General features: G+C 42.2%; 2 protein-coding genes across 5 annotated transcripts in view; both read left to right on the top strand.

Moving 5' to 3' along the window:
• Nucleotides 1–6,376: 6,376 nt before the first annotated feature.
• Nucleotides 6,377–11,643, top strand: LOC129837657 (syndecan-2-like). The gene is made up of 4 exons (XM_055903990.1): nt 6,377–7,030; nt 7,617–7,783; nt 7,951–8,110; nt 9,001–11,643. The coding sequence occupies exons 1-4, from the start codon at nt 6,889–6,891 to the stop codon at nt 9,162–9,164; spliced, it is 633 nt and encodes a 210-aa protein (XP_055759965.1). The 5' UTR covers nt 6,377–6,888; the 3' UTR covers nt 9,165–11,643.
• Nucleotides 11,644–12,076: 433 nt separating this feature from the next.
• Nucleotides 12,077–14,329, top strand: part of LOC129837658 (angiopoietin-1-like) — an 86,368-nt gene continuing 84,115 nt past the window's right edge. The window contains exons 1-3 of one of the 4 annotated variants that reach the window (XM_055903994.1): nt 12,077–12,201; nt 12,719–13,156; nt 13,951–14,158. The gene's annotated coding sequence lies outside the window, so the exon portion shown is untranslated. The other 3 variants (XM_055903993.1, XM_055903992.1, XM_055903995.1) reach the window with 3 other exon arrangements.

The following is a 14,329-nucleotide window of genomic DNA, read 5'->3' on the forward strand; positions in this document are numbered from 1 at the left end:
TTGTTGCTGGGTCACATACTTGTGGGGTTGCGCTTGTTGCTGGGTCACATACTTGTGGGGTTGCGCTTGTTGCTGGGTCACATACTTGTGGGGTTGCGCTTGTTGCTGGGTCACATACTTGTGGGGTTGCGCTTGTTGCTGGGTCACATACTTGTGGGGTTGCGCTTGTTGCTGGGTCACATACTTGTGGGGTTGCGCTTGTTGCTGGGTCACATACTTGTGGGGTTGCGCTTGTTGCTGGGTCAAGTGGTTGTGGTGTTGTGGTTTGACAGATTTGTTGATTGTTGTCTTTTTAAAGGGTCTGAGATTGTCCACTTTGGTCACTACCTCCCATCTGAAGAATCTGAGTTCTGTCACTTGGGTTAAATCAATGATTTAAATTTTGCGACGATTTAAGGGAGGGAAGTTTCTCATGGAGCCTGTGTTGATCTTTCGACACTGGGGATTTTTCTTTCTCTGCTGAGGATTTTCTGTGTTTTTATGGAACACTGCTAAGCATGTCAAAGAATTTCAACAGTACATTTGGGATCCTTTTCTTTATCCAGAGGGAGCGTGACCTGGTCAGTCTGTCGTGGAAAGAGCAGGTGTTCTTACTGTTTTGTCCACTCAGTGTGTCTGCTGTTTTATAGTAATCTGTGTTAATAAAATAGTCTGTCCACATGACATTCTTTTAGAATGATAACTCTCTCAGGTGCTCAGATGTCTGCTCTCATTTGGTACTGATGCAAGTTCATGATCTAGTTGCTCTTTGTTCTAACCCAGGTGTGGTGTATGGGCCAGCGGTCTGTCTCATGCTTCAGGACTAATTCTTCTGGCTCTTGAGTCACTGTAGTTGTCGATCTTCTTGGCATCATCAAGGCCTGAAGAACCTTTGCATAAAGAGGCATGTCATTAGTGTCGAACAGGAACATGAAGGGTATCAGATGTGTACTGTAACGACTAGTTTATACTTGGGACATAGGCCCCCATCCTCCTACTGGGATGCCAGAGCACTTATGTGAGGCATGTCATTACTTCTATTCACATTGGTATGATTTTCACATGGTAATATTACAAGTCATATAGATTTACAGCATTTTACCTGGATATGGTCGCGTCATGTTGACCTTCAGCGGGAATATGGGCTCAGTGTTTGGATCATCGGCAAGCACTCTGGCCTTGGTGTCGGCAGCTGGTCCGCATCTCCCTCCCGACCAAATGCGCCCACGTCGACCATGGTGAAGAGGTACTTTGCATTGCGGACTGTCAACCGGACTATTGTGAAATATCCCTTGTAGTTGTAGGACTCGTTACCAGAGTTTGCTGGAGCTCGGATCTGAATATGTTTCCCTTCGACTGCTCCTACACAACTGAGAGTTTTGGGATCGTTGGAATTATCAGGTGATTTCGGCACATTTTGCTACTGACGGATAAGCAACAAAATCTGCCTTTGAGACATGCCAGATAGCCTGGCAAGCTTCGCTGATGATGGCAAAGGCTTTTGCTGTGTGCTGCCAATTGCCAAAAACATCCAAAAGTACTGAACATGTCTTCCCTTGTCTCTAGTCTGACCTATGCAAAGCATTGACATGTATTCTCAATTGTCCCCTCTTGTAGTGATCAGTGGACCAACATGCCATTTTCTCCCTCGAGAGAAATAAAAACAAACCACTAGTAAGAGCAGTTCAAGCTCTTCTAATTTGGAGGCAGACATGTTTGCTTTTGTAGCTAGTTAAACCCTGAAAGTACTTTTGTATCTGGAGTGTTAAGAGATATATATATATATATATATATATATATTATTTAAACAAATTATATTTCTAATCCTTAAAGTAGAGTTACAAGCATAACACCGGACGTGTAGCTAGCTAGTATTTGTAAACGGGCAATTACACGTGATACAGAAGTTTTTAAATGTCATCGCTAGCGAGAGTGAGTGTCTGGGCCCCTCATGACTCCACCTATGAACATGCACGTAAACAGTGTAGAGGCCTTAAAGCTGTGTGTGTGGTGACATCACGTCAACGAATACCACAGACGCAGACAGATCCATAGCTTCTCTGTCTGACCAAGCCTGGGGTACAGTTTAAGAACTTGTGAAACTATAATTATCATTGAGCCTGAATTTAGACAGTAATTGCTTAGTAATCCGGTCTTTTGAAGTGATTTCATGTGCAGACTCATTTGCTGTCAGCTGTTTTACTCTGGCATTAACAGAAAGATGCAAGGAATTTCTCAATATATCTGCTTTACATTAGCTATATTTTGCACAACTGAACTTTGCTTTTCCTTGGCTACTCCTGAAACTCCCACTCATGTCCCCTGTCCCCTTGGCTCTGGTAATCCCTGGAATATGACAGTCTCAAACCATGATTACCTGGATGGAAAACGGAGGCAGAAAATAATGGATTTTGTTACAAATGATTGTTAGATTTTCTGTTCCGAACTCTTAAATTAACTCTTACCTCTGAAAGTTTCCTAGATTAGTCTTCTCTATTGCAAAGTATTGTGTTAAGATGTTTTCCTTTTTAATATGTGCTGGACATGAAGTGGTCATTCCAGAGAGTTACTGCCTAAATCCTGCAACGCAGACCCAGCTCACACAGGGTCCCACACCACAGTAAACTACTTCATACTTGCACTACTGTAGTGTTCAATTATGCCCAAGGACCAAAGTTAATGTCTTTATTTAATCTTCATTTATACAGTTAAGTATAACTTAACACATTTCCTATTTTAAAATGATGACCTGTCCCAAGGCATAGACAGCAGTGAGAGAGGCTTGGGGTATAAGAAGCTCTGACGAGTAGTGGTAACGTCTCTCTGAAAGACCACACTTGACAAATTCATATTTTGTGCACTCTGAAACTAGCACATGTAATCTCACCATAATTTGGTTGTCACACTCTGATATAATTTCATAACATACACTAGATCTAGTTCCGCCATTCAGGTACAGTCAATAAAACAAATATTCCCAGAATGTCTGATTCCAGTAGTCCGCTCTCCGCCCCCCTCCAAGAAGACTCAGGCCAGTAGAATATCCCAGCCTCATAGCCCTAGTACCACACCTGTGTTTATTGAATCGTGTGAAGAATACCAGACATACCTCTGGTCTGAATGGGCTGTGTTTATCCTGTTAGTCTCTGCAGCAGTTCTGGTGGAGCGCTGGCACCGTCTAGTAGTTAATGCTCTTCCTGTGTACTCCTGAGGGGCTGCGAATGTCAGCAGCTGGTTGGACAGCTACTACATCGGCAAGGTCTCCATCCCAAATGGCACCCTGTTCCCTAATGTAGTGCACTACTTTTGACCAGGGCCCATCAAAAGTAGTGCACTAAATAAAGAATAGAGAGCCATTTGGGATGTAGCCTAGAGCTGCTGTGCCCTGCATGAAGCTGAGCCCTCAGCAGATGTGGGTTAATATTGTAACCCACATCTGTGCTGCTTCCCAGTACTGTGGAAGGAAGCTGGTTACTAGAGCTCCTGTACGGTTGGTCCACATGCTGGGTTATTGTCTTGGTAGACCTGTTTGGTTGCTGTCATTGGGTGATTCTGACAGACGATATATATGGGCAGTGTTGCCAGTAGCGTTGGTTGTTATTTAATGTGTGAATGTAATCAGCAGAGAACGTCCTGTTTTCCTCTGGCTGTCCGACAGGGGTATGCTGAGAAACAACACAGCCAGGCCTTCAGGGCATGGAGGACGACTTTCAAAGGGAATCCAATGTTTTTCATGTTGAGATTACATTCATATCAGGTAGTCATCCTAGATCTGCCTGGAATGTTTTTTAAAAGCCCCATAATTCCAGTGTTGGTCATATCTTGGCAGGTTCTCTCTTCCCATCATTACAGCTGACAACTATACCTGTGGAGGAGGAGGGTGACATGATTAGCTGACATGTCCCCAGCATGTTGCTGTGATAGCCACTAACAACAACACCTTAAATGATTCAAACCTTTAGTAGTGGCTGGCTGACTGGGCTGTTTGGAAGGAGCTAGCTAGTGAGCAGAGGGAGAGAAGAGGGAGTATTTCCTTTTCAGTTGTAGACTTGGCACAGCCTGAAAGCCCAGTCTTGAGCTCCTCAGCTCCCTGCACAATACCTCACTTGTGCTGCTACTTTGGCCCAGGAATGTGAGGCTCACCTTCATATGTCTGACAGCAGTTTGTTTTGGAATGAGAGATATTATTCACCACCACATCGTACTGCTGCAAACATCGTTCTCTCATCGCCTCTTGGCTCTCCCTCTCTGAAGAGTTGAGGCAGCCCCATATGATGCTGTTGAAACCCCCATAAACCACTTCTTTAGATAGTCCGTTCTATTCATAAGATGGGAAAGTAATTGATCCGCACATCTTGAACAGTGTATTTTGTCAAGGCATGTATGCTACGTGTGGGCTAGGTGCAAAAATGTTGTTCAGAGACTAATCATATAGCATACTCTCGTCTGTTCACATCGGCCTCTGGAAAACAGAGCCTGACAATCCTGACTAATCCTGAACAACAAAGGGCATTGGAGGAAATGATCAGGGCTGTTTAACGTCTGGGAGTCTGTATTGATGTTGTACTTCATGATGCAGTGGCTGGGTATTCACACTGACTAGACTACTACTGATGTTGTACTTCATGATGCAGTGGCTGGGTATTCACACTGACTAGACTACTGTATGGTCACCGGCTGACCCTGAGAGTCTCCATTGTTCTCACAATGTTATCTCTATTGGATGTTTGGGGTCAACTTAACATTTTTCATAACACTTGACTGCTTCAGAGGCTAAATCAGCTGAGTATATCTGGGTCAAATACTTTTAAATACTGGGAAGTGTTTTCATGGCTGGCAAACGGAAGTAGTGTACAGTACATATCAGTCATTCATGACTCCAGTCATACCATAGTGTACAGTAGGTATCAGTCACTCGTGACTCCAGTCATACCATACTGTACATGTGGTCTTCTAGGATTAGTCACCACTGAGCGTTGACATGTCACAATGGAACGTACAGTGTCAGAGGGGTCTGTTTGTTTGATCTTTTCTCCAATACTATTGGGCCATTACCATGTCAATCAACGCTTGAATAGAAACGTAGCTTACACTGGATTTTGATGCCAACGCAGTCCCATTTAGTTTTCATTGCAGCCTCGTTTGAATACCACGGTTATGGATAATGTGTACTAACACCGTTAACTAGCACTGTGGTCTTCTAACATTAGTTGACATGGGAGCCCTTATATACATTGTTTTCCTGGATTACTTTGATCATCACTTCTTCTGTCTTATGTTCTGCCTGCTGCGTTCTCTATAGCATGTTGCATAGCAAACAAAAGATGATTCACTGTGTGACAGTTTGAAAGACCACTGGAGCACAACACAATGGCATACCAAAGATGTGTTTTTGTACAGATGACAATTATTTCCAAAAGGAAATGTTAGTCAGAGGTTGATATGCGTTAGTGGTTTCGAACTGTTTCCCTCAGTGATCCCAGTCAGAGACCTTTCCTTTGGCTTCCATCTAGCTGGGTATTCCCTCCTTTCAGCCAGAGCCATTGTTGTGCTCTTTGAAGCATCTGTCTCCTTCAGTGAGTCTGAAATGACTTGTCCTCTTATTGTGTACTAGGCTCTGCTTCCTTTGAAGCAAGAGTCCTTCCTTTTTCTTACATCACCCCTGTCTGTCACCCCCCCCCCCCCCCCCCCCTCTCTCCTTCACGAACAAAGGCCTGAAAATTGAACCAGGCTCCTTAGTGTCAACATTCATCAGCGGAGCAAAAAGGCAGACCTCGACGTGTGTGCGTGCGCGCGCACACAGAGGGTGCATCCTTAGTACCTTTTGTCAGATGTATTGCTTTTGTGGGGATTTTGGGAAACACAATTGTGTGGAAACATCACACGTCTTGGTGAGCGTCAGTGGCTGTGAATGGTGATTTCCATGAGCCCTGACAGGCTAGTTGAAGAGGTGGCCACCAGGCTACTGTGGTGGGCCAGAGATCTAAAGGAGTGCAGGCTGTTGGGAGGGATGACTAGAAGGATCCAGGGTTCAGAGAGTCAGACTACATGCTTCTATCTGCTCTGAGAGCAGCCTCCTGCCCTAAAAGTACTTTCTGTTTATTCATTCTTCTGTTCACAATAACACTTTGCCTTGGGATTGGATGAGCCAGTCAGACAATGACACCTTCCTGTTTTAACCTGCTCTCCACATGCAGAGGAATTACAGGAAGACTGATACATTGTCTTTGGTTTCTGCTTCAGAAAATGGGAAGATTTGACCCAGGCCTTCATAGCTTCTAAGTGGTATTTCAGGTAATGGGGAGGCTCATGAGATGCCTGCTTCTGTTAATTTGTTTGTTTCCCAGGGAACTGTGAGATTAATAAAAATGTCTCCCAAAATATTTGTCCTGATTTTCTTAGCATGGTTCTTTCACATTTGTTTTGCTCTTGCGCTTCTAATGCCTGTATAAAATAAACAGCATGGATATCCTCCACAGTGAAAAGTGTTTGTATAATCTTAAGGGCATGAAATCTACACTGGGAATAGTTTGTCATGTGATCAGTTATTGAGTAGTATTATGGGTCCTGGATGCTGATCAAGGGGGATACCTAGTCAGATGTACAACTGAAATGAGTCTTCTGCATTTAACCCAACCCCTCTGAAACAGAGGTAAGCTGAGGTATATCAGACAATTTACTATGGGTATGATGCAAAGGCTCTTGTTTACTGTTCTATTTATGTGGAACTATTTCATAATAGCAATAAGGCATTTTGCGGGTTTGTGGTATATGGGCAACATGCTATGGGCTGTATCTAGGCTGTATTCTGCGTTGCAGCGTGCATAGCTGTGGCATATTGGACATATCCCACACCCCTCAGGCCTTATTGCCTAAATAGCATGTGGGTACCTGTAGAATTCAGTTTATATGGTGGAGACACTTTTTCCTTCATCTCTTGTTCTCCATTCACAGATCTCGGCCCAGTCGGATTACCTGTACCTGGATGACCAATCAGGAGACTCCGTAGACGACGACGGTTACAACTCTGGCTCAGGGTCCGGTGATATGAGTAAGCAATGGTTACCTTCTTCTAAAATATTTCACCCTTGTTTCCTCATTTACATAGCAACCTGATAATGCAATGTTAAGCGTTTTAGCTGCATGTAAAGCTATAATTGTACAGGCTCTACGACGGTCCTAGACGGTGCACAGAAAATGTTTGACTTTGTTTAGACTACTAGGGCACACTGGTACTGCAGGATCACAATGGACCTACGGAGGCGGTGAAAGCACAGATGTTTCACATGCAGTCAACCAAGACAATGTTAATTACCCAGCACATGTCATGTAGAGACGTTCAATACTGAATGAGTCATTATTTCATATACCCTAACCTGAAGTGATACTGAACCATAGACTGTATAATGTACTGTACAAGAACACCCAAACAGATCTGGCTTGCAGTCTATTTCTGAGTCAGTATGACAGGGGTTGTGTGACGTTATTGGTCGACTCATTATGAAAAGGGCCTCTATCATTAGTAGTGAATCCATTAGCACTGGCATTGTTGTGATTTGTTGTTTATCATGTTAGCCCTGCCTGCGAACCAGATTTCTCTTTGGGGTCAATACATTTTAGATTATTTTCCTCCTCAGCTATCGGTGAGGTCACTGAGCGAGTCAAAGTGAAAAGGGTGTTCGCCGCTCCTGAAGCAGAGCCAACCCAGGACTCTCTACCAGAACTTTCAACCGCCGTGGAGATGTTTACAGTCACTGACCTGAGCACAGAAATAGCTGAGACAGAAACTGAGACTGAAACAGAGGTATGCCTCTCTTTTTAACTGACTTTAGTGTGGGCTTTTGAGCCGGTGGTGTGATTGTTTCATTTCGCCTCGCACTGCTGGCATGGCAAGGACTTAATAGTATCCTTATGGTTTTATAGTTGCTGTGAAAATCTAAATCTCTCTTTCTCCCTCTGTCTGTGTGTCAGACCCAGGTCCCTGAACGGTCTCTGGACGTGACAGAGGAGACTGTAATCAGTAGTGAAGCTCCTCCCAGCACCACCGGTGCTTCCGTGTTGCTGTACGAGGCAGACACACCCTACGATGTACACTCCGAAAACCTATTCCAGAGGACAGAGGTCCTAGCAGGTATGTACTGGTTTATGTATTCAGGAGATCGTATTGACATTAACATCTCTCTTTTTCCAATGAGACCTGAGCATAATGAAAGCAATAAAATATCAGACAACATATGTTAAACATCACACAAAAAAGCGATACACACTACGATAATGATTCATCAAAACGGTCATCTGAAATCTATCAGTTCCAATTGAAGAGATCATTTTTCAATACAGCCCACTATCAGAGATTGGATCTGAAACATGGCCTCTGTCTTAAATTGGGTAACTCTAGACTTTGCTTTCAGAATCAATAAAAACAGACTCTTTGTCTTGGCATTTGATAGCAGAGGGAAGGAGACTGAGTCAAGCAACCAACAACACTTCGGGATTGTTTTACAATGAAAGGATGTTATGAATGAAGAGTATAATTGTGACTCCTCAGTCGGCTCCGTCTCATTTGATTAGTCCATTGATCTTAACTTTGATGCACTAGACTGCAGCTATCAGGGTGCTTTTTCCCATTCATTTCTCAATGTGAGTTGTTGCCAAACATTTGGTACAAAGCAATCATAGTTCCCTCTTTATTGTTCATCCACGTTAACAGAAGGTAATGGGGTTACATTTACTTTGCATTTTAGTCATTTAGCAGACTGTCTTATCCAGCGACCTACAATTAGTGCATTCATCTTAGCGCTTGGTGACACACACATAGCAATCGTATCATTAATCGGGTTGGGGTAATTACCTTGCCCCACACACAATCTGGTAGAGGTCTATCATATCTGATTTGACTGTTATTAACACCATCTTCTAGCAAGGTTGTCAACACCAATCACTTGTATTGAATTATTGATCAATAAGCATCTTCTGACGTGGTTCTTCTCTTCTCCCCCCCCCCCCCCCCCCCCCCCCAAGCGGTGATAGCTGGCGGGGTTATAGGTTTGCTGTTCGCCATCTTCCTCATCCTCCTCCTGGTCTACAGGATGAGGAAGAAGGATGAGGGGAGCTACGTCCTTGGAGAACGCAAGGCCCCTAGCTCAGCCTATCAGAAAGCCCCCACCAAGGAGTTCTATGCCTGAAACAACCACCGTCACTATGAGGAGAAACCTCTGGAGCAACATAAAGACGTGTCCCAAATGGCACCCTATGCCCTCTAGTGTACTTACTACTTTTAACCAGTATCTGTGCACCATATAGGGTGTCATTTGGGATGCATACAAAACATCTCATACAGCAGTGTCCTCCTCGCATGATGGTATTGAATGAGGAAGTGTTTCAAGGAGCTTTTTCATATAGCAAATATATACTTTTCCTTAATGAGGCCAAACAGGGCTATTGTAAATGTTTCATGTTTTGGATCATTAGAACGGTTGGAGAATTTCCTTGTCATGTGAGAACGTGAAACATATTCATAGATTGTCATGGACTACTTTCTAACTGTAGAGGAAGGAAAAACAACTTTTTTAAAGGTCACTGAAATAAAAATGACAGAATATAATTGTCCTATAGTTATTCTATTTTTGATTTTTTCATAGCATGTCCAAAGTTGTTTTTTTTCATTAACTTATGTTTTTCATGTTGAGGTTATGTAATGTTTCTAGTCTCAAAGCAATCTGGTCTCCAATTTAACTTGGATGAAAAAACATTTTTTTGTTATTATGCTATTTTTCTTGTCATTGTGTGAAATGAATTACAGGATTCCATAACTACCCAATGTCATCTGGCCAAAGCAAAGGACATTCCTAGTAAAACATTACTGATATAAAGCAGTGTTTACCAACTCCAGTCCCCAACAGTACACATTTTTGTTGTAGTCCCTGACAAACTTGCCTGATTCAATTTGAGGGCCTGATTTAGTTGAATCAGGTGAGTTTGTCTGGGGCTACAACAACGTGTACTGTTGGAGGTACTCGAGGCCTGGAGTTAAGAAACACTGATTTTAAATGCTACTCTTATGGGCAGGGGTGTCAAACTCATTCCACGGCGGGCCTAGTGTCTGGGTTTTTGTTTTTTCTTCTCAAGACCTAGACAACGTAATCAAGTACAAGGGAGGAGTGAACCCGCAGACACTTAGCCCTCCGTGGAATGAGTTTGACACGTGCTTTGAGGAGTGCATTATATCACAGGAGGTTGGTGGCACCTTAATTGGGGAGAACAGGCTCATGGTAATGTATGAAACACCTGGTTTCCAGGTGTTTGATTCCATTTACTCCGTTCTGGCCATTCTCCCTCAGCAGCCTCCACTGCTATATGTACTCTGTGTTTCTGTTACCCAAAATATAGAGGAACCTTTTCAGTAGGTTTCACTATTAGGTCCATGAATTTTCTCCTCTGATCACAATGCTATGTTAAGACTTGGGTGTTTTATAAACAAACCTGCAAAACTTTTCTGACCAATTTATGATATAAAAGCTGATTTTCATTTATCTGCAGCTTTTAAATGATGACTTGCTAGATATGGGGAACTAATGCTAATGAACAGTCCTATGCGCTGAACTCTTTTCAGTTGACTTTAGTACAGTGATTTACTCTAGCCACAGATGGGACACCGGACTTCTCTGTAATATCCGTTTCAACTTTGACTGAAAATCTGTCAGACTCGAAAGTCCAGGGCGCTTTCCCAAATGGCACCCTAGAGCCCTGGTCAAAAGCAGTGCACTAAATAGGGACTAGGGTGCTATTTGTGATGTAGTCTCAGTGAACAGGACATGGTGTACCTTATTACTTATCTGTTCCCCCTCTTTAGCATCTGTAAAGAATTATGAATGTCTATAGAACAATGTTCCTCTTCCCCAAAAAAATTACTTCTATGATCACTGGGTTGATGTGTTTTTCTCATGGTACGTAATTATTGAATAAAGGTACTTACAGTAAGACTTTCCTTGGACTTGGAACAGTGTTTTTGCCATTTATCACATGTAACACAATCTCCCCATTTAAAAAAAAAAAAAAAAAAAAAAAAAAAATTTGTTACCTTTAGTCCTGACTATTTTAAAGGTAGACTCAGCTAAATTATGTAGATGCATAAAGTAAAACGGCATAGTGGGTCAATTTCCACAACTAAGAGCGTTAGAGCGCGAGGCCAAACTTCTCCGCTGTTCTGGTCCCGTGGCTGCCACATTGTAAGAGCGTGCGGTGAAGGAAACCCATGCACATGTGCAAATACTGTATCTGTGACTGAGCGAAATCTTGCTCATTGAAATCTCTGCAGTGCTGCTTGTGCAACATAATTTCGCTGACTACCTTTAAGTCAGTGGTGCATCTGTATAATGTCTGTACTATAATTTATATATTTATATATATTACATATTAGAAATAATATGTTAGTTCAAGTATATTGATGTATATTCACAAATGTTTTAAGCCTTTGAAGTGCCTTCCATTCTGAAAGTTATTATTTTTTTTTACTGTTTGAGACAAAGGATGTTTTCTAAGTGGCATGATGAAGTAGTAGTCACGAATATAAGCACAGGATACTGATGGCAACTTAGTGTTACAAAAGCAGTGTTGTATGTTATGGGAGACACTACTGAATAAACAATGTGGCTTAATATTAAATGGTAATCAAATGTGGTTTCTTCTCTCTGAAATGGTTGTATTTCTGATAAGGCTCCAACATATTGTGTCTGTGTTCTTTGGAATGTTGACACTGTTACAAAGTAAATGTAAGAATATAACTTGCAGCACAAATACCATATGTGGTATCTCAGATTTCATGTGGAAGCTGGAATAAAATGTTAAAAATATAAACAGCTTTTGTTAGTTTGCGATCTGATCAAAACACTAAACAAACAGGCTGCTGTGAGCTAAATGTTTGCTCATGCCAAGTCATGCAGAAAGAAAAGCAAAATGTCCGCAGTAAACATCAAGGGTAATAATTAGAGCAGACATTTTTTTAAATATATATTTTATCACAATTTGGTAAAGAAACAAAAACAAAGCAAAATGGAATTGTTAACGAAAGTGAAAACGCATGTCTGTCCCTACTGAGTTGCCGTAGTCATTCAAATATCACGGAAGTTATTTTGAAATTGATAAATAGCTAGAAGGAATAACATATATTATGAATTATTCTGTCAAGGCGGTCAACAATTTGCCAACTAACTGCAGAGGAAGGTTTTTTTTTTTTATATATATATTTTTTTTTATCGTGTCCTAATTTAAAAGTCCTTTCATGTTTCGCTAGTAAGGAATCACAACGAATGACATAACGTTAGCTATACGGATGCTTGTGGTTTGCGTCCTTGTTTTGATATGCATTTCACTGCGTCAATTAGCCGACTTAACTCTGTGACTGGTATGGACCGACGTCACATTTGTTTTAATTTAAAAAATAATGATTTGAGCACCCAAAGAATAGCCTGCAATTACACGGAACAATGTCTCTGAAATCTGTAGGTATTCTTTTTTTTTAATGAGTTGCATCGGAGCTCCAGTCCGCCCATACTAGTCGCTGCTATACCTCAATACGTTTCTGTTCCCATTAATGAAGTAAACACTGGCACGTGTAGCGTGCTGTCATATTTTAAGCAAATTAGGGAAATGTAATGTAGTCTGTGCATTAGCGTAAATAGCCTGTTGTCACGAGGAAAGTATTTGTAAAAAACCTTAATATGTTCTTGTCTGCCTCCAGATGTAGGGCCGGCAGATAAAACAATGTGGCCTTTTCGCACTGACTCTTTTGGCCACATTTTTCCATTGTAGCTGTTTGCCACATAGTACTGGTGGAAAGCCATTCCAGAGACCGCTAAAGAAATTGCCAGCTATGCAAAGGTAGCCAAAAGCATCATAGACTTGGCTGTGTATGGCAAAGCCCAGAACCGCTCCTATGAGAGACTGGCAGACTTCACAGATACAATAGGGAACCGTGTCAGTGGCTCTAAGAACCTGGACCTGGCTATCAAGTACATGTTCAGTGCCCTGAAACAGGATGGGCTGGAGAACGTACATCTAGAACCAGTGAAGATTCCACACTGGGTCAGGGGAGAGGAGAGCGCCATGATGCTACAACCCCGGAACCACACCGTGGCCATCCTTGGACTGGGCAGCAGTGTGGCTACACCCCAAGGAGGTAGGCCTATGGGCAATTCCACAAGAATGAAATTACGCTCAATATTTTTCACTTAAAAATGTATACCAAATAAAAAACATTGATTTCATAGTTTAACAAACCATAGAACTCTATACATAAGGATTACTTTGAGAAATTTCCACTGAACATTTTACAAAAGTACAGTTACAGGAAGAACTGTGCAGATACAAAGTTTGGTAAGAGAATAAAACTGAGGGATATTTTTACTGTAATTCATTTACCAAACTTTGCATCTGTTTTCCAGTAAGTGTTATTTTTTGTTTTTTTACTGTGTGAATTGTTCATTGTAGTCATTGTGCATAGAGTTGTATGGTTTGTTAAACGTTTAAATCAATGGTTTTGGAGTCTCAGTGTAATTCCGTTATCGTGGAACTACCCCTGTGTTCTGTAGCGATGAGTTCTATCACTCAAGCCTAGACAATGCTGATGGTGTTGCCACTATTTGCAAGGCCCCAACTCAAGCCAAGGTGTATATATTTAGATGAATCTTCAACTGGTGCGCTGATGTATTTTTACATAACCTTTATCTAACCAGGCAAGTCAGTTAAGAACAAATTCTTATTTACAATGACGCCCTACCCCTGGCCAAACCCGAATGACGCTGGCCCAATTGTGCGCTGCCCTATGGGACTCCCAATCATGGCCGGTTGTGATACAGCCTGGATTCGAACCAGGGTGTCTGTAGTGATGCCTCAAGCACTGAAATGCAGTACCGTAGACCGTTGCGCCATGCATGTCACTTTTTTTGTGGCTTTCGGTTTCTTCGGGTTCAGGCATTGAAGCAGAGGTGCTGGTGGTGGAGTCTTTTGAGGAGCTGAAAAAAAGGCAGAAGGAAGCCATTGGGAAGATCGTGGTGTATAACCAGTCCTTTGTCAGCTATGAGGAGACTGTGTAGGACAGGGATTTTGGGGCATCCCAGGCAGCTGAAGTAGGAGCTGTGGCTACTCTCATCCGGTCCATCACACCCTTCTCCATCAACAGGTACTGGATGGGTCACAATGATCCAATGTATTCCTTCCCTTATAATGCCAATTAGTTGAATGCTTGACTAAGGCTGGGACTGCATGTTGCCATCTCTCTTCCTGTCTAGTCTGACTGCATGTCATTTTTGTCCCACATTTCTAGCTATTTGTGTATTCCGTATACTTGTAT

Source organism: Salvelinus fontinalis, chromosome 38, assembly GCF_029448725.1.
Source record: "Salvelinus fontinalis isolate EN_2023a chromosome 38, ASM2944872v1, whole genome shotgun sequence".
In the NCBI taxonomy this organism is placed as follows: domain Eukaryota; kingdom Metazoa; phylum Chordata; class Actinopteri; order Salmoniformes; family Salmonidae; genus Salvelinus; species Salvelinus fontinalis.

Excerpts from the sequence above, each read along its gene's own strand:
- LOC129837657 (XM_055903990.1), top strand. The coding sequence starts at position 6,889 with ATGGTGGAGACACTTTTTCCTTCATCTCTTGTTCTCCATTCACAGATC. Across the intron at positions 7,784-7,950 it reads AAACTGAGACTGAAACAGAG|ACCCAGGTCCCTGAACGGTC; the intron begins GTATGCCTCTCT and ends TCTGTGTGTCAG. Across the intron at positions 8,111-9,000 it reads GAGGACAGAGGTCCTAGCAG|CGGTGATAGCTGGCGGGGTT; the intron begins GTATGTACTGGT and ends CCCCCCCCCAAG.